At 46.1% G+C, this 26,047-nt stretch overlaps 1 protein-coding gene across 2 annotated transcripts in view; it reads left to right on the top strand.

Annotated features, from left to right (window-relative positions):
- Window positions 1-26,047, top strand: part of LOC138526328 (sodium/hydrogen exchanger 4-like) — a 794,744-nt gene that overhangs the window by 716,999 nt on the left and 51,698 nt on the right. For both annotated transcript variants that reach the window (XM_069636929.1, XM_069636928.1), the window contains exon 11: window positions 24,191-24,278. In XM_069636929.1, the coding sequence (XP_069493030.1) occupies window positions 24,191-24,278 (88 nt within the window). The remainder of the gene's footprint in view (window positions 1-24,190; window positions 24,279-26,047) is intronic.

Below are 26,047 nucleotides of genomic sequence, written 5' to 3'. Positions count from 1 at the left end.
CTGAGATCATTACCTAACAAGACCTTTCCCGGGACGTTTCTCTGAATGCTCACTGGAATCCTGACTGCTTTACCATTTAAAGTAAGATTTACAGGTATTACTGGGAACATACGGAGTGGGCCGTCAGCCAACTTAGTGGGCATCAGAGTAGCTCTGGCAACTTCCTCTGAGTCTACCAACGTAGAATCCACTACAGTGCGACTGCACCCACTATCCCTAAGAGCTGGAGTATCTACTCCATTGATCAGCACACTGTCTTTAAAGTAGTGCTTGGTATTATCCGGAATCCTAGCATAAGCCTCTGCGACTTTAGGCTCCCAGGAACCCAGGGAAACTAAAACTACCTCAGCCTCTATCCCGCTGGGAAATGAGTCTGAGGAGAAGGATGCTCCTGTAATCTCTTCTTCCTCATAGGAGGAGAAGGCCAGATTAGCGGAGTGGACCCCCAAAGGTCTAACCTTACACCGGGGATCCCCCTTCACGTGGTCAGTTGCTCCACAAGCAAAACAAGATCCATTGGGTCTGTTTACATAGGGAGGCTTATTGTAACCAAAGTTCTGTTTCGGAGGCTGTCCTCCACTACCCTGTGAGTTCTCTTGTTTCTTACCCTTATTTTTCTTTTTGTGGCCCTTATGAGAAGAAGATTTATCAGATTCTCCACCCTCCTTATCTTTGGACTTTTTCCCTTCCTCCTGCTTACCAGGATGAGTTTTGTCCTTATGGGACACTCGATGTGACACCCATAAGTCTGCGTCAATGGCCAGCTTCTTAGGATCTATCTCCTTCGAATCTGTAAGAGGATTCAATTCAACACTACAGCCAAGTTAACGCCTAGTCTAGAATACTGAATGAAAACCCTTATTGATATATCTTTAGGTCCAGTTCATGCGTCCTGGATGACTACCCTTGTATAACACCCCTCTCTTGGAATCCCCCTGACCCCACTGAGCCAAGAAGTAGTTCTGTTTTGCAAGTTTAAAAGGTTTATTTGATAAATTAAAATATATATATCACACTTTATAATAAATTAATAATTGAATATCACACTTAATCTGATATGGTAAATATTAACAACGGAGAATCTGGCACTAGCACACTTCTTTATAATGACTAATGAGTTGACCTGAAATGGATAAGGTAGCACACTGGTAAATAGGAACAAAAGTATAATGTGGTAGAGGATGCTTTATGTAGCTCAGGTGGATGCAATATTCAATGAATGCAGTACAGAAAATACGCAATATGATTCAACCAGACAATGTAATCACTTTTCTCGGGCTATTCCCTCCCCCCCTCTTTATGCAAGGCAAGGAAATGGAAGGAAACACACAGTTCTCAGAAATGCAATCAAATGTGATTCAGTTCAATCCCAGCAAGCTTACAGAAAACAGATAGGAGTTTTGAAAACACAGATAGGAGTTTGAAAACACAGGCCCAAATGCTTTGATATGTGCTGGCAATGAATGAGAAATATGCTGGAAACGCTTTTAATTCCCTTTTAGAGGTTCAGGGTGAGTGGTATCTAGTTAATATTAGTCCAGGCTCACACTAGCAATGATGCAGGAATGATTAGCAGGTTAAACGAATTTCTGGCAAATGGAAAGCAAACAGCAGCAGTTTTTACATGTGAAGAAATTGCAAATCGCGGTAAAATTCGCGGATGCGCCGAGCGCTATTACAAAGGAACCGCAAGGACTATCTCTACCGTTTTGGGGTCCTAGAAAAGCCTGGGATCTCAGCTTCCAAATGAAAGTTATTGCAAGTCTCTAGCCCAAACGGTTGCGGAGATATGAGTAATTTAGTAAAGGTCGTTTTTGGTTTTGTAAATTTTAAACGCACACTTTTTCAAAATGACAAGTGACAAATTTTTGCAGCTAGAATGACAGGTGACAGCTAGGAGGCAGTTCTACTTAGGTTAAATAGATTGAATTAGATGAATTTAAACTAAGAGATGTGTTCTGAGTTTTGCTAAGTACTCACAAGAGATTTTGAACAGGAAAGCGACTTGGTCACGGACTTCAGTCTGGTCAGGTCTTTCCAGGTTCTGCTCACAGCGCCTGGCCTCTGGAACTGCTCACAGGGGTCTGGTCTCTGCTAGGCACCGGTTCTTTGGGTCTCTCTGCTCTGGATAGATTGAAGTCTCTAGTTTGGCTTTCTGGAGTTTGATGGAGGTAAGTATGGATTTTTCCGGCAGAGCTTTCAGCGGCAGATGAAAAATGAATCTCCCTATGTGTCCTGACTCTCTGCTTTTATCTGTTTCTTGAGAATGGGTGTGTGTGTTGCATCACTAGACTTGCCCCTCTCAATCGTCATTGGTCAGCTTTCATTCGTCCCCTTGATTGGGGGAATGAAATGAAGTGTCATCATGATGAGGTCTGTTTATGATACAGAGAACCCACCCCTGTCAACTTTACACACAATCTATATCTGACCTAAAAACATATTTGCACAGGTACACATTTGTTTAAAATTACATATACATGGTGTGGCTGAATTTAGCCATGTCTATGTCCAAATCTGCTCATTCTCGGAGCTTGCATTCAAAGAGTGTACATAATTGACTTTTTAACTGCTTTTCCAATTTCCGACATGGACCCAACTTTATATACATGTGTGCAGGGGGTAGGGACATTAACTGATGAAGTTTCAGATTTTTAACATGCACACATTTAGAGTAATATCCACTTTTCCGCTAAAACCCCCCTGAACATACCACCGGTTCCTACCACGTCTTAAACTGTGGGCAGAAAAATCACAAGAATTATGGTATCATTTATAAAATTTTCACATGTCCGCTCTATGAATTATCCCCCTTTTTATAAAACCATATCCTTGCTGCAGGGGTGTGTCTTTTCAGGTCACATGGTACAGAAACCAGTCTTTCCAGTTTCTGCCAAGCCAGCTTGCTTCTCACAGGCAGTGCTCCTCCCAGCTTCTCCAGGAGGAAGCCACTTTTTACGACGTCTGTAATAAAAAACCTTTGCCTGAGTGGAGAGGGCTTTGTTCACTCTCTGGCAGAGCACAGGAAATTCAATTATCAGATAGATGGCATATCCTTAGCCTGGGCAGCAAAAGGAAGGTTGGCCTGGGAACACAGTGGTGACTCAAGTTTCACTGCTGATGGGTAGTTGCTAGGCAAAATCAAGTTCCTTAAGCCAGACCTTCAGCTAACTTTTTGTTGCTTTTAAAATAACTTGTAATTTTACACATGCAGCTAGAATGCTGATTCTAAGCGCAAAACTATGACATTTCAACAGTTACAAAGGCATGTGACACCAAACATAGGTCACTCATTTAATTTAACATTTTCGATTTTGGTGGTTTTAAATCCAGTTGTAGTTAGGCTTAAGCTGCTGACTCCATAGCATTTTTGTTATAAGCATTGTTTTTGGGCTCTTCATTTCCCAGATTTTGTAGGCACACAAAACTCCATTCTGCCACCTGTCTGCTGGTGTTCAGTGAATATTTTGCACATGTTGCAAGGTTTGAAATAGGCATTTTGCTTGCCTTCAGAAAAACACACAGAGTGGTTTTAAAACGCCGGCTTTTGGATAGTGGTGAGTACTGGTACTGCACCCATTTTTGGGATTTAAGAAATGAATTCCCCACAATTCTAGGTTGCATTTGGCAATCAGCATTGCCATTCCCAATGGTTTCAGACTACTGTGCGGGTAGTCCAATGGTGGTTTTAAAGCGCTTTGAAGCTAACCGGCGCTACTGTTTTTCCTTTGGCAACCCATTTCCCTCATGGCAACCCGGCCTTTCATTCTCGCACTGGTGGGTGGCAAGTGAGGCAACCATTTTGGTGGGCGCACAAACTGCGCAGCTTTCCTGGATTTCAGCGCACATGTGGGTTTTCCGCCATCTTGAATTTTCTAAGCCCACAGCACCAAATGTTGTAGCAGGGTAGCTTAAACGTGGGTCAGGACACCCAACAAGTCCCCCCCACGCGACTGCACTTTGAATTTGAGTCGATGGGGAGTCGCGTGCACAAGGGTTTTGACCCATGCACCGGTCTGTCCGCATAATCTTCTTCCTCTTCTGTAGATGACACAGTTCAGCGTTTTCTTCTCCATCCGGTACTGATCGATCGGTTCTCCTCGCCGGTCCTGATGGGAAGATTGGGCGGTACCCCGGGCCCGTTGCGTCTCTGCTCCCGGTCTCCGGATCGTTCTTCTTGGTCATCCTTCATGGTTTCATCTCTCCTAGGATGATAAAGCAAAAGCGGCAATATCTACTCATAGACGTTTTTCCACCACTGTTGAGGTAGTGGGGCAGCATATGCATTTTATCATAACGAAACATTACATTCTTATTTTGAGAAAAAAAAAACAGTATAACTAAGAGACAGTTTCATGCAAATCACAATATTTTAGAGACTAGATGTGGTATGTTTTATGGTTGGAACTGAATTAGTCTGAGACAGTGCCTGCTAGGATTCCAGAGGATTCCTCCAGTTGTTGCAGAGTGTGCCTGGGATGGCAACATTTCAACTGGTTTATGTGGACCCACTTGTCTTCCCCCTCTGCCGAACCGCCTTTGGGGATGCGGATCTTGTAGGCCACAGGGGAGATCTTATCGACGATCTCAAAGGGTCCCTTCCATGTAGGCAAAAATTTGCGCTGCTTGGCCTGGTTCCTTTGGAAGTTGTATAGATAGACCCGGTCTCCCACCTGATATTCCTTCCTGGAAGTTTTCAGGTCATAATGGGTCTTCATGCTATCAGCCGATCTTTCTAGATTCCGCTGAGCATAAGCAAAAGCATGTTGGAGGTGTTTCCTTAAATTCTCTACATACTCATGAGTAGTGGAGGCATTTATCAGTGTCTGCTCTTGGGTCCTATAGAGCAAATGCTGCGGAAGCACCATCTTGCGCCCAGTCATCAACTCAAATGGTGACATTTTGGTTGCAGATGAAGGGGTAGATCTGATAGCCATTAGGACCAGAGGTAATCGGATATCCCAACTTGGCCCAGAATCTGCCACAAACTTCTTTAATATGCTCACAATTGTCCGGTTATATCTCTCTACTGCCCCAGAAGAAGCTGGTCTGTAAGCAATATGCAACTTCCTTTTGACCCCCAGTATCTCCCACATCTTTGTCATTACTTCACTGGTGAAGTGGCTACCTCTGTCTGACTCAATCCTTTGAGGTAGACCAAAACGGGAAAAGATGTGGTTAATCATCAAGGCAGCTGCAGTTTCTGCCTTGCAATTTGGGGCTGGGAGACATTCCACCCACTTGGTAAACAAGCATGTCACAGTCAACATGTACTTATTCCCCCTAGCCGAGCGAATCACAGGGCCTACAAAGTCGATTTGTAAATCTGACCATGGCAGTGTCATTCCCCTCTTTTGTAAAGGCGCCCGGTGCGTGAGGGATGATGGCTGAAATTGTGCACACACAAGGCAACCCTTCAGGTACTGGTCGAGGTCCTGCCCCATGTGTGGCCAGTATGCAACCTCTCTTAAGATTTCCAATGTTGTGTGAAACCCCCTGTGACCGGCAGTGGCCGCATCATGGGCGTGACTTAACATCAGGCTTCGGAATGAGGTAGGAACCACCCACTGATCGTGGCCAGCTTTGGATTTCCTTACCAGCAAACCGTCTTGGATTCGGAACATTTTTGGACATTTCATCAACACTCTTAGGTCCTCTTTCCCAATGTAATCGGTATCCGTCAGGGGAAAGTTCTCAGGGTCCTCAAGGTGCTGGTAAAATTTACCAATTATTGGATCCCCCTTCTGAGCAGTAATCAAATCAGCATCAGGGGTCTCCTTACTCCATTGTGCAATTGAAAGGTCGTTGTTAGCATTTGTCTGGGACCTAGTGATAGCAGTGACCTGGATTTCCCCCAACAGGGACTCAATCTCAATTAGATCCCCTTGGATGGCCCCGGTTTTGGCCAGCTGATCAGCTAAGTCATTTCCAGTTTTGTCTGGTCCCTCTACTTTGGAATGACCCTTGATCTTTTTCCAATAGATGGTCATCTCATTCGAGTTGACCAGATCATCAATGTTTTGGATCAACTTCCCATGTTTCAAGGGTTTGTTGTTAGCACATACCATGCCTCTGGTCTTCCAATTAACCAGGTGCTCCACGAACCCGTTCCGTACATAATCCGAATCTGTGATTATGACCAGTTCGTGGAGTTGATGCTGGACAGCAGTGAGGATGGCTTGATGCACAGCCATCAATTCTGCCACCTGACTACTTCGGGGACCAATTTTGTATCCAGCGGAGGGTTCTGGGGACTCATTCACCCATGCATTCCCTACGCCGGCCACCAGTTCTTTCTCCCCGTTGTTGTCGACATGGTAAGAGCATCCATCCACATACACAGTGGGCATTCCCTCACACTTGTCTTCTTCAAAGACTTTGTGGGGGGAATTGAGGTATGCCTCCATGTTGTCCTTTATTTTTAGACTTTCGTCCTCGAGACAGTTTTCTCTGGCACAATCATGCAAGTCAGCCAGACCTTGCGCGAGGGGACTCTTCTTGTTTTGGCCATATCTGACCTCCACAGGAAAGCCTTGCATTGACAGAATCCAGGAAGTAATTCGGGAATTACTCACATTTCCGGCCCGGATTCTGTCACTTTGGAGATATTGCAGAGGCTGGTGTGGAGTCTCCACTATGATGTGTTCCCCCTGGATAAACGGGCGGTAATTCTTCAATGCCCACACCGTTGCCAGGAGTGCCTTCTCACAATCGTTGAATTTTTCCTCCACAGAGGATAAAGTTTTGCTCGCATAGGAGATTACTTTATTGACCTTGTCATGCTTTTGGTATAATACTGCCGTCAAGCACGTATTAGAGAACCCTGTCTCCAGGAAGAACTCCTTGTTTCTGACAGGGTAAGCTAGGCAAGGCGCTTGTGAGAGGCTTCTCTTGAGTTGTTTTACTGCCTCGGCTTGTTCTGGACCCCATTCCCACTTGACCCCCCCCTTCAGGAGATGAATCAGGGGTCTGGTGATCTCTGCGTAGCCCTCAATGAACTTTCTGCTGTAATTAGTCAGTCCAAGGAGGCTCCTTAGTTCTCGCAGAGTTGTGGGGTCTTTCAGTTTCTGAAGTGCTTCCACTTTCTTTTCCTGGGGACAAAGACCCTGAGGAGTAATCTCATGCCCCAAGAAGTTAACACGGGTTTTACACCACTGTGCTTTCTGAAAGGAAAGTTTTGCTCCGGCGGCCCTCAACTGTGTCAGAACATAACGGATCTCCGCTATGTGTTCCTCAACAGTTGAGCTTTTGATGAGGACATCATCTACATAAGCCAGGTTACCCCTTGCACCCAAGTCGGGCATGGCCTTGTGTAGAAAAATGTTGAATTCATTGCCGGAGTTGAGGTATCCGAAGGGAGTCCGGGTCCAGGTGTACTGCTGGCCCCCAAAGGTAAAAGCCAGCTTGTATTGGTCCTCCCTACTGACAGGCACGGTCCAGTATCCATTGGTCAGGTCTATTGCAGTGAATACCTGTGACCCCTGGATCTGGGCCAGCCCTTGGTCAATGTAGGGCAGAGGCCATCGGGAAGTATGGACCCGTTTGTTGAGCTCCCTGAGGTCGGCACAGAGTCTCCACTGGCCGTTTGGCTTCAATATTCCCAGCACCGGATTATTGAAAGTGCTGTGGACGGGACGGATTATTCCCCGGGACTCAAGGTTCTTAATTATTTCAGTAAGGGACTCCATTGATGCGAGAGGCAAGCGATATTGCTTCACAAACACTGGAGTCATGCCAGGGTCCGTGGGGATTGTTGTGGTGTGGATGTCGGTGCGACCACAGTCATATGAGTCTACCGCAAAGAGATCTTGGAAATCCAAGAAGACTTGTTTCAACTTTTGCTTTTGTTCCAGAGTCACACAGGCATCAGCTAGGTTGACTCTCTCTTCCACCATCTGCCTGAAGCCTGGAAAGACTTCTGGTTTGGCTATCTCCGCGGCCTCCTCCAGCTGGGTGGAGAAGTCCCTGGTCAGAGTGCTGATTTGGACCGGAGGCTTCAGGTGGGAAAGGCAGCCCTCATGGACCTGGAAAATCACCTCATCCCTCCTGAAGTCACAGGTCACATCTTCCTTACCATACGGGCAGGAAGTGTACACCAGGAAGTTCCCCCCATGCCGGGTAAAAATCCTGTCTGGTGTTGTATTGTCCTCACTGTCACTGTCAACACAGTCCTTGGGGATTGGTCCTAACAGTTCATTTACTAAATCAATGGAGAAATGTCGGTCATCAACCGCCATTCCAATAATGGTGCCTGCGGCTAGAGTAATACTCTTTAAGTCGCTGTTATCCACCTCTATTAGAATGGTGTCATGTTCTATGTTGACTAATGGAGTTGGGTTTACCCCCAACCCTTGCTGTTGGAGAGAAGCATTTAGATGTATGTAAGCATCAGGGTTTTTCAACTCTTGTCCCCTTTTGACTTTCACTTCCAGGGAGAATTGTCGGGTCCTTTCTGGGATGGTGACTTCCTCTTTAACCTGAATTTCAACTGCATAAGGTAGCAATTGAGCTGACCTAAATGCTTTTTCTGGATCATCAAAGCCCATGGGATTATCCGCTAATCGGGACCAAGCTTTGAAGTTTATTAGGTCCAAACTAATGGCAAAGCGATTGAGAATGTCACTGCCTAAGTAAAAGGCGGCAAGGACGTCTCGCACGACCCAACAATTGTGGACTATGCTCTTGTTGCCAATGGAGATTTTGAGCATACACCTGCTTGGCAGGGGATGTTTGGAATTAGGTGCTTCCAGGTCCATTTCCCATTTGTCTATCAGTTTGAAGGTGGGAATGGCTGGATCTTTTGGGAGTTGGCGGAACATGGCTTCGCTGATGAAGCTCTTACCGTTGTTTACACACACTCGAGCGAGAACAGAGTCCTTCCCATCATTTAACTGAACAGGGATGAACAACTGCTCTTCACTTTGCTGAATATCAGCCAGGCTTTGAGCTGATTTCACATCTTTCTGGACTATAGGAGTGGGAGTTTCAGATTGTGGATTGGTATAGAATTTCAGAGTGTTTCCTTCCAGCGTGGAATACCACCTTAAACTGGAAGGAAGGTTGATTTTCAGAAATAGAGAGGACCCCCCATCACCAGTCTGTTGTCCTACTGCTATTACTGTCACGTCTGGAATTTGGTTGTTCTGGAAGTGAAATTGTACTTGGTCAGATTTTTGTTCAACCATGTGGCAGGTGCCGTTTAAACTAACATGGTTGACACTCTGTTTTAATTTTATTGGTCGGCTAGTCTGGGTCCAGAGGACCTTGTTTACGCAATCTATTAGGGGTGACAACCTTCTCAGGAGGTCATTCCCTAGTAAACAAGGGGTGCCCTCCGGGGTCACAACTATGACCGGGTGTTTCAACTTGTGTCACCCGATCTTAATGTCCAAGTCTGCCGTCCCCTCGACGGGAATTTCCTTCCCGTCAAAGTTCTGCAGTTGTCCAGGAAGAGAGGTGAGAGGAATTTGGTAATTCTCTCCCCTTCCTGCATTCAGTTCGTCAAAGGCCCTTCTGGACAGAAGGGTAGCTTGAGATCCAGTGTCCACCAGTGCTGAGATTGTACCCTGCCCCTGTACTTGTACCGGGGCATAATATCTTCCCTCCTTCTCCTCAAGGGGGCACAGATAATGTACATTTTTGGACAACTGGTGGGCTAATTTTCTGGTTTTGGACATCGCTAGCGAGGAGATTTGGGCAGAATTCTGTGGAGAGTCTTGGGAATCTGAAAGAAAAAATTTGCAACTGGAGATCAGAGCCATTGTGGGTTCCCCTGGCTCCGTTTCTGGGCCGCCCCCCCTTTTTTGGAGGCAGTCGCCAGGATGGGTTTGAACCAGGGGATTTTCTTGCTGTTGGTTCTGGGATGAGATGGTGGGCGGCGGTAGCTCAGTCTCCACATCTCCCCAGTCTGGATTTGCATCCCTAGGGACCCATTTTTCTTTGGGAGGAGTTCCCCCCTCTCTGAAGGAGAAGATCCTTTTCCCAGGATCCTCTGAGGATCCCTCTCCCTCAAATTGGAAGATCTGTACCTCCTCCTCAAACTGAGTCTGTTTGGGTCTTTTGTTTCTCCTACCCCCCCTCTGCTCCTTAGGAGGCAGACTTTCAGGGGCAAGAGATTTTGTTTCCGGTTCCTGGGTTTCCAGGGGCTGTTTACAAGTGAGGAAGGAAGCTTCCTCCAAGGCTTTACACCCCCCTTCCCTTTGTGCCTCCTCCCTGGGAACCTGTGAGTTATCGGGGTGCTGCCCCCGTCATTGTTCTGGAGCACCAGGTCCAGAGTTGGGTGCGTTCTGCGCCGGCACGCCCATCTGAGGGTTCTGCTGAGCCCTCAGTATGTGACCCAGATCCCGCGCCATGTTTTGAACCTGGCGCTCTAACTGGGAAACCCGCTCAGGCTGATACGGGGCCCTGTTTTCTCCCCTGGGCTGATCCCGGGAAGGGTAGCTGTCCCTCCTCTGGTAGTACCCCTGGTTGGGAAGATTTTGGTACCCCTCCACCCTTGGCCTCCCCTCTCCCGGATTCAGTGGTCTGGGCTCAGGGAATTGAGGAAAGAAGGATGGATGATTTTGGGGTTGGAAGTCGGGTGGATATCTGGGGAAAAAGTTCTGCCCAGGGTTTGGTAAATTTCTGCCCTCCTGTGGGAAGTTTGGAGGGAAGTTCCCTGGGTTAGGTGCTTGGCTGGATCCCCCCCCTTGGGCTGGAGGAGTCCACACATAACCCAGGATGGGTCTGTTACCTTTGTAGCGAGGACTTACATAGTCAGGAGAGCGAGGGACCCCATTTGTGGGGCTGCCTCCCTGGCTCCCTGTCTGCGACTGGCCCGAGGACCTTCTGGGCCTAGCATTATTAGGTGCAGGTAGGTTTTTAGGCCCCCCCATCTCCAGATCCAAAACGGGGGTGACCTTTACCTCTGCCACCTTGACAGCAGCAGGGGTGCTGTTGGCTTTGGGGTTTTTCTGGGCATTGCTTTTATTTTCTATGGGCTTCTGCACCTCATAGATCCGGGTAGCCTGTTCAATGACCCAGTCTAAAGATCTTTTCTCATGAAAATCTCTCACGAGCTGGGTCATTATATATTTGGGCAAGGCATGGAAAAATGTATTGACAAACTCTCTACTATCTGTGCGCACCCTTCTGGTGGTTTGCGCAAAAGCACGCTTTAACTCCTGCACAAATTCTCGTGGGGCCTGATCCTCCCCACATTGCAAATTGTAGGCCGCCTTGCGAGCCTCTTGAGGATTTCTGTGAACAGAAAAATGTTTCAGGATGGCCGCCTTATATGTGGACCATCTTAAATGATTTTGGTCCTCCAGCCCCGCAAAGAAACTGGAGTATTCCGGGGAGAATGTCCACTTTACATATTGAATACAGCTTTGGCTGTCCTTCAAATGGAAAGTCTCCATCATTTGTTCAAACAACTCTAAGTGCTCCCAAACAGAATACTTAGCGTTCTTATGGTAAGGCGTGATGACGCTCCTGATCGCCTTAATCTGCTTTAAGGGGTCCTTGAGCAAGGCCCTTTTTGCCTTATTGGCCTTTTTGGTTCGGGTAACCCTTGTCCATTCTTCGTCGGACTCAGAGGCACTGCTCCCAGAGGTTCCCGTCTGTTCTTCCAGGTTTTCCCGGATTCTGCGAGCCTGGGAATGGCTGGCAGAATGTGGGGACCTGGTCTCCTGTGTCCTGCGCAGTTCAGAGGAGTCTTCAGATTCCTCCTTGCTGTCAGGATTTGATGGGTACCCCCTCCACTGACCTAACTGGGCAGAGGTTTTCAGGATGCCCTTAATGGGCCTACTCTCCTGGGGTTCCCCACTGAACTGTATTGTACTTGGGTGCCCATACCCGGATGCCCACCCCTCCATTCCTGGATGGTACTGGCCTATGAGCCCCATACTCTTAGCTGGATAGTAATCTGCCATCCCTGTGGCCCTGTGCTCATGTGCGCCAGGGGACACGGGGGTGGTAGAGTCCAGGGACTGGGGAAGATGAAGGCCCCTGGTGTTAGGGCTCCTGCGGTTATGGTCAGGAGTCTCTCTTTCCCAGCGGACCTCATCTCTATCCGCCCCTGCTCCCTGTTGCAATGCAAGAGCCTGCATTTGTGCTTTCAGTTCCTCTGTTAAGGCCTTACTCGACTCTATCAGTTTCTCCTGCATCGCTACCTGTTGCTGGAGCCTATCATTGTGTTGACAGAGGGCCTCATTTTCCCTCTGTGCTTCCTGGTTGGTCCTGGAGAACTGGGCCAGTCTTTGCTGCAGGAGGGTTACCTCCTGAGCTGTGTCCCTATTGGCCTGCTCCTTTCTTGCTAGAGCATCCTCCACCCTTCTGGTGTGCTCTACCAAGTTCTGGTTTTCTTTTTGGAGGTCACCCAGCCCCTGGTGGGCCAGGTGATTTTCTTCCATTTTCCTTTTTAAATGGCAGACTTCCTGGCCTAAGGCGTCTCTTTCCTGACTAAGAGCCTGCATTTGTGCCGCCAGGTCGTCCCTTTGCCGTTGAAGGGCACCAGCTTTTTGGCGCTCCTCATCAAACTCTGCCTGGGTATCCAGGTCTTTCAAGATCAGCTTGTTGCTCTCTACCTTCACTCTATCTAGATGACTTTGCAGGGTGGCTACCTGCTCCGTGCATGCCCTGTTAAAGTCTAATTGTTGCTCCAGCTTTTTCTGGCTCTGCAGTAAGGAGTCCAAACTGTCTTGGTGCTCCTTCTGTAGGGCCAGAAATCTGGTATCCTGTTCTGACTTTTCCTTTTGCAGCACATCCATATCCTCCTTTATTTTAGTGATGTACCGTCTGCTGTCATTTTCTGACTCCTGGCTCCTCTGCAGCCTCTGCTCAGAAGAGTCCAGATCAGATTGGGCCTTCTGTAATGCCATCTGTTGCCTATTTGCCAGATTTTGGCTTTCCGCACATCTATCCTGCATGTCTCCAACGTATAGGTACAGGTATGCTGCTATCCTGGCAATCTTATTGTGTTCCTCTTTGGCTTTAGGAGCCATATATAGTTCACTCAGGGCCACATGTAAGGGACCCTGATCTCTATATATATCTGACCCTGTTTCAGTGACCTGTTGTGTGATGGCCTGCAACCACACATCCTGGCCCTGTTCGGTCCATTCACCTCTCACAAATAGCTTATGCAAGAGGTGCTCTCTGGCTATTTTCATGTCTACTAAGGTCGTCATTCTAGAGATTGGTCTCTGTCCTGACTTACAGAAGTTTGTATTTTATTTTTGCAGAACAGAACTTTTCTTGGAGTGTCCCTTTTGAGGAATGCTTCACAGCGTAATGCAGCGTGGTGATCCGACTGGGTGTATGTATCCCGTCAGTTAGCACACTGTATTAATCTGCACAAATGGTAAATCTAACCCAACGTCTCGGCTCGAGCCCCCACTTTGTAAGAGGATTCAATTCAGCACTACAGCCAAGTTAACGCCTAGTCTAGAATACTGAATGAAAACCCTTATTGATATATCTTTAGGTCCAGTTCATGCGTCCTGGATGACTACCCTTGTATAACACCCCTCTCTTGGAATCCCCCTGACCCCACTGAGCCAAGAAGTAGTTCTGTTTTGCAAGTTTAAAAGGTTTATTTGATAAATTAAAATATATATATCACACTTTATAATAAATTAATAATTGAATATCACACTTAATCTGATATGGTAAATATTAACAACGGAGAATCTGGCACTAGCACACTTCTTTATAATGACTAATGAGTTGACCTGAAATGGATAAGGTAGCACACTGGTAAATAGGAACAAAAGTATAATGTGGTAGAGGATGCTTTATGTAGCTCAGGTGGATGCAATATTCAATGAATGCAGTACAGAAAATACGCAATATGATTCAACCAGACAATGTAATCACTTTTCTCGGGCTATTCCCTCCCCCCCTCTTTATGCAAGGCAAGGAAATGGAAGGAAACACACAGTTCTCAGAAATGCAATCAAATGTGATTCAGTTCAATCCCAGCAAGCTTACAGAAAACAGATAGGAGTTTTGAAAACACAGATAGGAGTTTGAAAACACAGGCCCAAATGCTTTGATATGTGCTGGCAATGAATGAGAAATATGCTGGAAACGCTTTTAATTCCCTTTTAGAGGTTCAGGGTGAGTGGTATCTAGTTAATATTAGTCCAGGCTCACACTAGCAATGATGCAGGAATGATTAGCAGGTTAAACGAATTTCTGGCAAATGGAAAGCAAACAGCAGCAGTTTTTACATGTGAAGAAATTGCAAATCGCGGTAAAATTCGCGGATGCGCCGAGCGCTATTACAAAGGAACCGCAAGGACTATCTCTACCGTTTTGGGGTCCTAGAAAAGCCTGGGATCTCAGCTTCCAAATGAAAGTTATTGCAAGTCTCTAGCCCAAACGGTTGCGGAGATATGAGTAATTTAGTAAAGGTCGTTTTTGGTTTTGTAAATTTTAAACGCACACTTTTTCAAAATGACAAGTGACAAATTTTTGCAGCTAGAATGACAGGTGACAGCTAGGAGGCAGTTCTACTTAGGTTAAATAGATTGAATTAGATGAATTTAAACTAAGAGATGTGTTCTGAGTTTTGCTAAGTACTCACAAGAGATTTTGAACAGGAAAGCGACTTGGTCACGGACTTCAGTCTGGTCAGGTCTTTCCAGGTTCTGCTCACAGCGCCTGGCCTCTGGAACTGCTCACAGGGGTCTGGTCTCTGCTAGGCACCGGTTCTTTGGGTCTCTCTGCTCTGGATAGATTGAAGTCTCTAGTTTGGCTTTCTGGAGTTTGATGGAGGTAAGTATGGATTTTTCCGGCAGAGCTTTCAGCGGCAGATGAAAAATGAATCTCCCTATGTGTCCTGACTCTCTGCTTTTATCTGTTTCTTGAGAATGGGTGTGTGTGTTGCATCACTAGACTTGCCCCTCTCAATCGTCATTGGTCAGCTTTCATTCGTCCCCTTGATTGGGGGAATGAAATGAAGTGTCATCATGATGAGGTCTGTTTATGATACAGAGAACCCACCCCTGTCAACTTTACACACAATCTATATCTGACCTAAAAACATATTTGCACAGGTACACATTTGTTTAAAATTACATATACATGGTGTGGCTGAATTTAGCCATGTCTATGTCCAAATCTGCTCATTCTCGGAGCTTGCATTCAAAGAGTGTACATAATTGACTTTTTAACTGCTTTTCCAATTTCCGACATGGACCCAACTTTATATACATGTGTGCAGGGGGTAGGGACATTAACTGATGAAGTTTCAGATTTTTAACATGCACACATTTAGAGTAATATCCACTTTTCCGCTAAAACCCCCCTGAACATACCACCGGTTCCTACCACGTCTTAAACTGTGGGCAGAAAAATCACAAGAATTATGGTATCATTTATAAAATTTTCACATGTCCGCTCTATGAATTATCCCCCTTTTTATAAAACCATATCCTTGCTGCAGGGGTGTGTCTTTTCAGGTCACATGGTACAGAAACCAGTCTTTCCAGTTTCTGCCAAGCCAGCTTGCTTCTCACAGGCAGTGCTCCTCCCAGCTTCTCCAGGAGGAAGCCACTTTTTACGACGTCTGTAATAAAAAACCTTTGCCTGAGTGGAGAGGGCTTTGTTCACTCTCTGGCAGAGCACAGGAAATTCAATTATCAGATAGATGGCATATCCTTAGCCTGGGCAGCAAAAGGAAGGTTGGCCTGGGAACACAGTGGTGACTCAAGTTTCACTGCTGATGGGTAGTTGCTAGGCAAAATCAAGTTCCTTAAGCCAGACCTTCAGCTAACTTTTTGTTGCTTTTAAAATAACTTGTAATTTTACACATGCAGCTAGAATGCTGATTCTAAGCGCAAAACTATGACATTTCAACAGTTACAAAGGCATGTGACACCAAACATAGGTCACTCATTTAATTTAACATTTTCGATTTTGGTGGTTTTAAATCCAGTTGTAGTTAGGCTTAAGCTGCTGACTCCATAGCATTTTTGTTATAAGCATTGTTTTTGGGCTCTTCATTTCCCAGATTTTGTAGGCACACAAAACTCCATTCTGCCACCTGTCTGCTGGTGTTCAGTGAATATTTTGCACATGTTGCAAGGTTTGAAATAGGCATTTTGCTTGCCTTCAGAAAAACACACAGAGTGGTTTTAAAACGCCGGCTTTTGGATAGTGGTGAGTACTGGTACTGCACCCATTTTTGGGATTTAAGAAATGAATTCCCCACAATTCTAGGTTGCATTTGGCAATCAGCATTGCCATTCCCAATGGTTTCAGACTACTGTGCGGGTAGTCCAATGGTGGTTTTAAAGCGCTTTGAAGCTAACCGGCGCTACTGTTTTTCCTTTGGCAACCCATTTCCCTCATGGCAACCCGGCCTTTCATTCTCGCACTGGTGGGTGGCAAGTGAGGCAACCATTTTGGTGGGCGCACAAACTGCGCAGCTTTCCTGGATTTCAGCGCACATGTGGGTTTTCCGCCATCTTGAATTTTCTAAGCCCACAGCACCAAATGTTGTAGCAGGGTAGCTTAAACGTGGGTCAGGACACCCAACAAATCAGCCAAATGCTGCTTAAGCTCCGGGGAAGAAGATGCAAAAATGTGTTCCAGCATGAAAAGATTTATCATGCCTTCGAAGGTAGAAACCTTATAACCTTCGACCCAGCCAGTTAAGTTTTTCAAGGACTCAGTGACATAAGATACCCAAGTACCACCTTCCTTTTTCTTATACTCTCTGAAACGTTTCAAATATTGGGCCGCAGTCTTCCCAAACTTTAAAATGAGAGTTTGCTTTAACATTGCGAAATCAGCTCGCTCAGCCTTCGACATTTCCATAATGGCACTACAGCCAGAATGGGGCAGTCTGCTGAGTAACCAGGCAATCTTATCAGCATTGTCAACTTGTTGAACTTCGCATGCATACTCAAACGCATTCAGCCAGTCCATAATGTCATTCCTTTATTCATACACACTGAGCAGATCTTTCGGAAACCGTGGATGAGAGGAAGCCCCAGACCCATGTCCAGGACCCTTGGAACCATTTGCAAACTGAAGCTTGGCCAGTTCCAACTGGTGATCCCTGTCTTTTTGTTTTTCTGCCTGTTCGATTTTTAGTTTGGTTATGCTGAATTCAAGCTCCTGCTGCCTAAACCGCAGCTCTTGCTTCTTGAATTCAAGCATAGCCTCCCATCAGCACTGGCAGAGGAAACATTAGACATCTCGTCCTCCCTGTCCTCGTGGTCGCGATGGATCAGTGCAGCGGCAGAACCGTCGGTTCTACAAGTGAGAGCAGCCCCACCACCTTCCGCACTGTCCTCAGAAGTTATAGCGTCAAGCTGCGCTTCTTGCCACGCCACGATTCTTTGGATCATTTCCAATTTCGTGCCTTGAGAGGAAACACCTCTCTCCGCACACATCTTTTTCAATGTTTCTGATTTGGAAGCATTTAAAGTTAACAAGGTATTTGTTTCCATACTGTTAGATAGGACTATGGCCTTTTTAAAGTTATACTACAACAATTCACTACGTGTCCTGGTTGGAATAACCTGAAATGCCTTAGTTTGTGCGCAACACTGGATACTTTCAGTCGTATCCCACCGCTGTACACCAATTTGTTCAGACGGATTTCTGAACTCTGTCCTGGTGGCGCAGAAGTTCAGAAGGCCAACTGAATTACTTGGAACAGGGTAACCTCTGGACGAGCCAGACCAATCAAGGTAGCGATCGCGGCGGTCAAGACTGGGTCTCAAGAGGGGTGAGGGTGACTGAAAGCCCGCAATGAGCACACAAAGCAAGATCACTTACAAACTACTCCAAACAGTTGTTATATTAAAAATATATACACATTTATTTCAAGGCCTTTAAAACAATGACCGCAGCGAGAAAATCACAATATAACGATAGTAAACCAACACATACCATATCAACACAATGTATATACAAATACAACCAGTCTCAAGCGTTATATGCACGAAATGTGTAGTCCACCTAAAAGGGAGGGAAAACAGGCAGTGCGCAATAATGCTTAGACCCAGTTCACCTTCAGAGACACCTAACTAGATGGAAGTCCGAGCCCTGCGAAGAGTGGAGCCTTGTGCTCAAAAGTACCTGCACGCGCTGGTGCCAACGGGCAAAAGGAGAAGCTCTTTGAGGGAAATCAGGCAGTTCAGTTTAGTGCACAAAAGAAGAAGAACAAGTTCCGCGACTCAAGCGCAGCCTCCACAGTGGGCAGAAGCAGAGCGCGAGTAGGGAAAAGGGTGCTCTTTGACACAGCGGGGAAAAGCAATGGGCTCCTGCAGGAGGGCGACCAGATCCTAGCTTTGCTACTCACCGGTCCCCGATGCAAGCAGACCCAGGCTTCTCCGCGTCCGTTTCAGTAGCTGGCAGGTTCAGAAGAGCAGGGAAAGCCTTGTCGACGTGTTGAGTAAAAAGACATCCCAATCAAAGAAACCCGCACAGTTTGTTACCACAGCAGGGCAACGGAGCGGCCGTGTGTATCTGAGCCAAATGTACACTACTCACTTCAGACCTGGGAACGCCAAGTGTACGAAGAGTGTGAGAGTGACAAGGGCTCGAAATACTACACAACCTGGTGGCGGTTACAGAGCAAGACTCCCGTGTAAGCTGGTCAGTCAGCTGGATGGCCCAGAGACGCTTCCGAAGGCTTACTGGCAGGCGATGGTGAAGATGCCGAGAATAGCTGTTTCCGCTATTCCAAGGGACGAAGTACCAGTACAGGCCTTCTGGTTCAATCAAAGGTGAAAAGGGTTTCACAAGGCGACAGCAGTGCAGAGGAGAAGTCCTTCAGCGGGTCACCAGCGATTCCTCGGTCCAGCCTCTTGGTTGCAGGATACTTGGCTCCTGTATTCCTTCGTTCGTGAGAACTCAGGAGATCGACATGGTAGTGGTGTTTCCAGCCCCCTCTTATCCACGGTTCCCTTCGCGCCAAAACGGAGGGGACCCAATGGGAGATCCGCTCATCAACACTCACACCATTCATGGACCAATCACGGACCACGGTGGTCCCAGGCATTCACACCACCCTAGACTCTCTGGCACCCAGGATGTGTATTGGGACCAGACATCCCAGCGCACATCCTGGAGGCACACACAAGACATGTAGAAGCCCGCGAAAGCATCCGTGTTTCGCGGGAAAGTACATGCCCAAATAAGGAAGGCCCCGGGTCGGCTCGACCTGGGGAAGGTGAAGGGAGCAAGACGGTCAGCGGACAGAACAAAGGAGCCTCGTGGTCTGGCCATTTTGGGAGCCAGGCCACCATTTTGGGTTAAGCGCGAGAAACGCGCTTAGAACGCCAAAAGGAGCTCAAAACACAAGAAACGATCGCTGCCACCATTCCCGTCCCTGAATCACTTGCACCGATCAGATACAATCCTAAACGAGTATCTAGGGCCCGTAGAAGGCTAGAGACCCAAGAGAGCTGTAACTTAGCTTACAGTGCCCTCTTGTGTCATGTTGCACGAAAGCCGCAACATGATAAAAGAAACTACGGGAAACAGCGTTCCTCGGTACTGACTGTCTTAAGGGCATGTCAGTTTCCCGTAAGAAAGGAGCGAAAGCCCAGAGGAGTGCGGCAGAAGGCTGCACTTCTCTGGCAAAGGCAAGAACAAGGTGAAAAACAACAGCAAAAAGTTTAGGGGTTGCCACATGGAAGGAAAATTACCTACAATTACGAAATCTTTCCTAACAGTATCCAATTAGTTTCACTTCAGTAATGAGGTGTTAAGGGGTTAACGGGGCCGGAAGCTCTACAAAGCCCATTAACCCCCTACCGCCTTCCGTGTAATGAGGCCCAATGATTTGGTACTGTGCTGTTAGATCCCAGGCCTCTGCACCATGTTTCCCTGAAACTGCTATAAAGAGGACGATGATACGCACACAGTGTCTGATATGATGTGCACTGTCTGGCCACAGTGGCAAAATAAGGCTGTCACTTATCATGAGAGCGCATTGTGCATGTTTGAACATCCAAAGTAGGCAGTACTGACACGTGTCCCATTGACAACTACACAAGTAACATCAACTGGAACCCGACCACTGGAAGGGGTATAAATGCAGCAGGGTAGGCAGGCTAGGACTGCATATCTCCAAAAAGGGTCAAAACCCAAATGAATGTTCGGTTCAAGTAGCCTATCTCAGCAGGCGGCAAATACAGCTCATCGGCTGCAGGTGGCATTAGTCAGTATAATTTACACAGATGTCTCAGACAGAAGTGTCATAACGTTACATCTGATAAGCAGCTTTCTTAGTGGAATTTCCCATGGAGGAATACCCATATGTATTGTTGTGTGATGGAAGATCATTCATTTCACTCTCAGCACAGTTTTTATTGAAGCCAATGTTACATTCCAATAGAAAGGACTGCAATGAACCATATTATTGACAAACAACTGCCTGCATCTCTGCAATGCCTCTGACATCAGGTGAGATCCCTTCCAAAAGAACAGTGTTACACTGCACTCCTATTTTTAAAGAAAACACACTTAAGAAACTTAGTCATAGGTCAAAGAATTAATGAAGAAACCTAAAGTGCAGGGGAGAAACAAACAATCCTGGACAAAGATTGTAACAATGCATATCAAAAAACAGTGTCCCAACTTGGGGATACTTGCGTCCCTTTCACTCTATCAATGGCTAAAATCACCAAAAGGTTAACTCAAGTATACTGTTGTTTTCCTAGTGTTATTATATGTACTCTATCAAAGAGAAACTATATTAATGTGCAGTCTTAATTCTCTTCATCCAGAAGATGTATTCTTAAAATCAGTAAGATCCAGATCAATGCATTTCGGGACTTATTCTTTGTTTTCAGGTGGCATCTCTCTCTGCTTGTCAAGTTGCTGACCACATAACCCATCAATATCCTATTCAGGTTGGAATCTAATACACTGAAATCAATGTAATCGACCAGCAATGCCTGACCTACAGTACACATAAACTGTACACTGGCCCTCACCTGATAACCTTGGAGTTCACCCATACTAGAACAGTCTCGGCTGGGATGATCCATCTACATTCGCTCCTGTCTCAAAACTTGCCACGTTAAGCAAACACTGCCTTTTATAAATCGAACGTGCATGGACTACTGATACTTGATGTGTTTAACCAAACCTCAGTGTGGAAGCCTTTTGTTCAAACTAAAAATGAGTGGCTACACGTTTTGCCTGGATTACTCATCTATGTCTTCGACTAGGTGAGAAAAGGGAAACTGAACGGGCTGTGTTAGCCTCTATCAGGAACTTTTGACAACCATATGCCTGAAAAGATATATCCCGACATGTATGCCTCTTGCCAATCACTGCATGCATTACTTGAAAGGGACATTTGCCACTAGCTGGCTCCTTACCATTCTATGTGGTCCGAAGAACCTGCCCTTTCACATGCTGGCCCTATACACAAGCAAACGGAGAGTAGGTGAGGGCCCATCGTTCAAAAACAGTATCCTAATCACTTTGTAACCAATGCCATAACTATGATGTTCAGTTTATGAACAGGTTTTAGTATGAACCATTTTTTATGGTACTGAGCTTATGAATTGGGAAGGACGAAAGTTGGGTCTGCCACAGGATTTGAACTTGTGGACTGCCAGATGCCCTCATGGATGTGTTCAGCACTATACTCATGATCTATCCACCGTTGCTAGCCCATATTAGCAAGACTGTCTACGTTTCTGTTCCATTTGTCAATGGGTAAACAAAAGCAACAAAATTAAATAAACAAAAAACACAAGGCCAATTCAAAAAGACTTTGATGGAGATGGTATTCCAACCAAGCACTCACAACTGCTCCTAAATACGAGGCCAGTGTCCTAACCACTTCACAATCCATGTCTGTATTGGTGAAGAACATAGAAGCATACATATGCATTTGCTCCTGGGGAAGGGACTCTCAGCCAATCAGGTGGCTGGAAATGCTGGTGATAACACACAGTGTACCACTTGTGGTCTCCAGCCACCCGTCCCCTTCCGCGGTTGCTGTCATCTTGAATGTGGGGAGGCAACAAGAAGAGGTGGGGAGGCAACAGAGAACATCTCCAACACCACCAACTTCCCGCCACCCCTTGTAGACATCAGGCACCCTTCCACAACCTCCCCCAGCCCCTTACTTACCTGAAGTACCAGAGCTTTGTGTTCCAGTTCTGGCGCTCCTTCCTGCCCACAGCAGTCGCTGCGCTAGAAATATAAAAATAACTAAGTCCTTTTTTTTACTATGGCGGTGGACAGCTTTTTGAATGGGAGATTGGGCTTGTGGAAAACACGTGGAGCCTATCTAAATGTATAAAAGTAAATAAAACTATTTGAAGCCCTGATGAACGCTGGGTGCGAATAGCAATCACTGCGTTCTCAGGGAGGCGTACAGGCCATTAATTGCTCTGAGCTCTCCCCGAGGTCCTCACTTGAATCAGGCCTACCTGGGCTCAGGCTGGCTGTCCATTACCAGCCCTGTACACTCCACTCATCAGGAGTGATTCCTACATTTACACTTCCCCACATTAACATGTGTCCGGTGAAAGATTTGCGCAAGGTAGCAAAGTTTCTGTCTAGCATCGCTTTGTGTGGAGATTGGAGAGTTGCTGTTATTTTCACTTTCGGCCTATCAGCATTGGAAAGAAAAAATCAACCAAAGGTCACTCGCTGAGACAACAGGACTTGAATCATTACTGATGTTCATTTTTGAGCGAAATTATCTCCCAAATGTTGATGGCAAGTGCATTGGGATCATGGAGCTGTGTCTCATCTCTCCTCTCATGGCCTTGCATGCTCACATTGGTGGCAAGGCCAAATTATAGCAGAGGGCACTCCAGAAAGATAGAGAATTCCCACAGTGTAGTGACTAATTGATGGAGGAGAAGCAATGCTACTTCATGTCCTTATTTTAGTTCTAGCTTGAAGTGCAATATGGCGTCCCTGTGTAGTTGTCACTGCTTGTGGTAGGGTCAGTGTGAGGCGAACCACAACATATAAGCAATACAAGTAAGAGTTCAGAGTTTTTTGTTCCTTTGCAGTGATTTAATATATTTGATTTGAAAGAAATTGATCTATTTAGATGCAGCCGAATTTGTTGTTCTGGAGCAAATCTTTGAGCTGCTTTCCTCTGTGTCCATGCTTTAAAATGTTGCTGAATAGTTTATGTATGGTATTATTGAGACACTTGGGGTCCTTACAAGTTTGGTGGTATACCGCCGTTATTAACAGCGGGATACCACCAAATGGACTGACCATTACTCGAACTCGGTCTGCCGGAAAATCCGGCAGAGGCCAGAAGGTAAGTAATTCCCTATTCCATGGAGTCCCATAGGACCCTATTGAGAGGTTTGCTGGAATTACCGACACCGGAATTACCGGTGCAGTAATTCTGGCATTTCCTTTTCAGTGGGCCCAGATTTAATTTTTGCCCCCACCAGAAAACGTCTGTTTTGCCAGTGCAGTAAAAGTACCCGAATTTACTGCACAGCACTTTTACTGCAGCAGCAACACTGTGATGAGACCCACTGGGCCGCATTGCGAGGATGCCGGTAACCCGCTGGTGCTACTGGCGGGTTACCCACAACCTCGTATCACTTTTACCACCACCTGTCATGGCTGTGTTACCAGGATGTCAGTGGTGGCGGCAGTACAGTAAGTTCCTACTCCAACAGACTGCCATAGGACTCCATGGGGATGGGAATACTGAAGCACTGGCACCGTTAGTAACGGCGATGATGTGTGAGTGAAAAACCTGCCGGTAGGGCTTGACCAACAGCATTGTTGGTATTGGTATTTTTATTTTGGGTTGGGATGTGGCATTTAGTGTTTAAACTAATTCACTTCACTATAAACTGACCGCATTTCAAGCATTACACCTTGCCCCAATACTGACATAGCAGTTGACATGCCAGCACGTATATGCTCTATAATTTAACGTGAAAAGGAAACTATAGGTCAAAGATTATTGTCCAGCTCAATATATTGCCTGGGCAAAACAAGAGTGATACAATATATTTGAAATGTAATATGGAGCAAATTACTGCCAGCTCAACATGGGGAAAAATATGTTTGCAATTTTGTACTTACACTTTGTAAAGATACACGTTTATTGTCCTTGTGCACAACAAAATGCATAAGATGTCCAGTGCTTGCATACCTTGAGTCCAAGGGTCTGATGCTTACGCTCTACTGATATTGCCATCACTAAAATCATTGTTATTATTATTTTAAACAGGCTATTACCAAAAATGAGCGCTACCTTTCATTTCCCAATAACAGAACATCTGCAGACAGAGGAGAAGACCTGAGACGGACCTTTAAAGGTAATGGATATAAATATACGAGGCTTTCTTTCCACAGTAATACAAGTAAATGGATGTTATTGAGGCACATCTCGTGAGACCCCACTGTACCCAAGGTTTTTCTCTTGCTGGTCCCTGCTTTTGACACTCGCAACTAAAATATAAGGTGAAGACCATGAAACTGAGCTGGCAGGACCTCCAGGGACCAGTTACATGAGACTCACAACATTAAAAGGCGATTGACTCGCGTCAGCAAGAGAAATGCACACCATGTCAATCATGGGAGAGTTTTAATTGCATTCATGTTTTTTGCTAAGTTCAGAAATGTGTTATTTTTACAAATGCCTCTTAGCAGTGGGAAAAAAGGACTTGGAGGCATGGGAGGCCAGGTCCCCCATACAGTAATCAGAAGGAAATTATGCATTGGTCTCACAGCACCCACCCTCACATTGTCGAATACCAGCTGCTTCTTTTCAACTTCCTTTATTCTTGCTGGGGAAAAGTGACAGTGGCTGAGTGAAATAATATGATTGTGTGAGGCACTGCGGAAACTGTAAGATTTAGGGCTTCATAACAAGTCCGGTGGGTTGCCGCCGAACTTGCAACACCCTTTCTGCCTCCTGAGATCCTAGTGCCTCTAGGGCATTACAAATCCAGGCAGTCCGGGATATCAGGCGGTGGAAAGTGTAAGTCCCCATTCACAAAGAGTCACATAGGAGTCCATGAGATTACGGAAGCACTGGAACTGTTGCTAACGGTGCTGGTGCTTCTGTGGAAACTCTGTGGCCGTGTGCCATTACGCCCCACAGGTCAGACCTGCCAAGTGCAGTGGCCCCCGCTGTGTGGCGGTCCGGAAAGGATGCCGGTACGGTGCGACCAGCACCATTATTTCCAGACCACCACACTTTTAATGAGGCCCTTAGGCTTCTCAGGCTACCTGTAATACTGATCATTTTATTAAGGTCCTTTATTGGTACTACTATGGGCTAAAGACACATACACATTAGAGATCAATATTTAAACGGTAAACCATGTCATCTAGGCTACTGTCAAAATTAATGGTCTGATCTATCTTGTGTGGCAGCCTTTATGAGAATTGTAGAAGAGTTTCCAGTGTTAGCGTATTCCTTGATTCTCTCGCCGGTGATAGTAAAAGGCACAGGAAGTCATCCAGATCTTCATCCTCTGTTGTGAAACAATTTATATGGCTCTGGATGGTACCACAGTCCATGGAAAAGAGATTGTTTCCCCTTTTTTTTCTTTCTTGCCAGCCCAAGTATTTACCCTTCAATTGACATCCTGATGCCAACAGCTCAAAGTTGAACCCAGAAAGACTCAGGGACTCGATGTTGGCACCAACAGTCAGTTGGAGACACTTGGAACACAGTTGATATGATATGATATGATATGATATGATATGATATGATATGGCATTTATAACACACCTATACACAAGTGCTTAAAGGTGCAACGAGGCACGGGAGTGGGAACAGGGGGGAAACAACGATCCTACTAGGCGAGGTGTCATTCAGATCGCACAAGTGCATGGGAAGGGGGAAGGGGGAAAGGGGAATGTGCAGTACATGGGATAATAGGATAAATAACAATAAATAAAGGTAAGGCCAGCATGTGGCAAGTGCAAGGGTAAGTACAGACAACAGGTGTCAAGAGCTAGTAGTGGGACTGTAGGGATACAGAAATAATCCCCAAGTGTGGGGGTTGCCAGGAAGGCAGTGCAGGCGTGTGTGACTGGCGGGGGAGGGACCTGAGCCCGAGTCAGAAAGGTGGCC

The sequence above is a fragment of the Ambystoma mexicanum genome, chromosome 7p (assembly GCF_040938575.1).
Source record: "Ambystoma mexicanum isolate Mex_15411 chromosome 7p, UKY_AmexF1_1, whole genome shotgun sequence".
Taxonomy (NCBI): domain Eukaryota; kingdom Metazoa; phylum Chordata; class Amphibia; order Caudata; family Ambystomatidae; genus Ambystoma; species Ambystoma mexicanum.
This window is presented reverse-complemented; position numbering and strand designations above follow the sequence as displayed.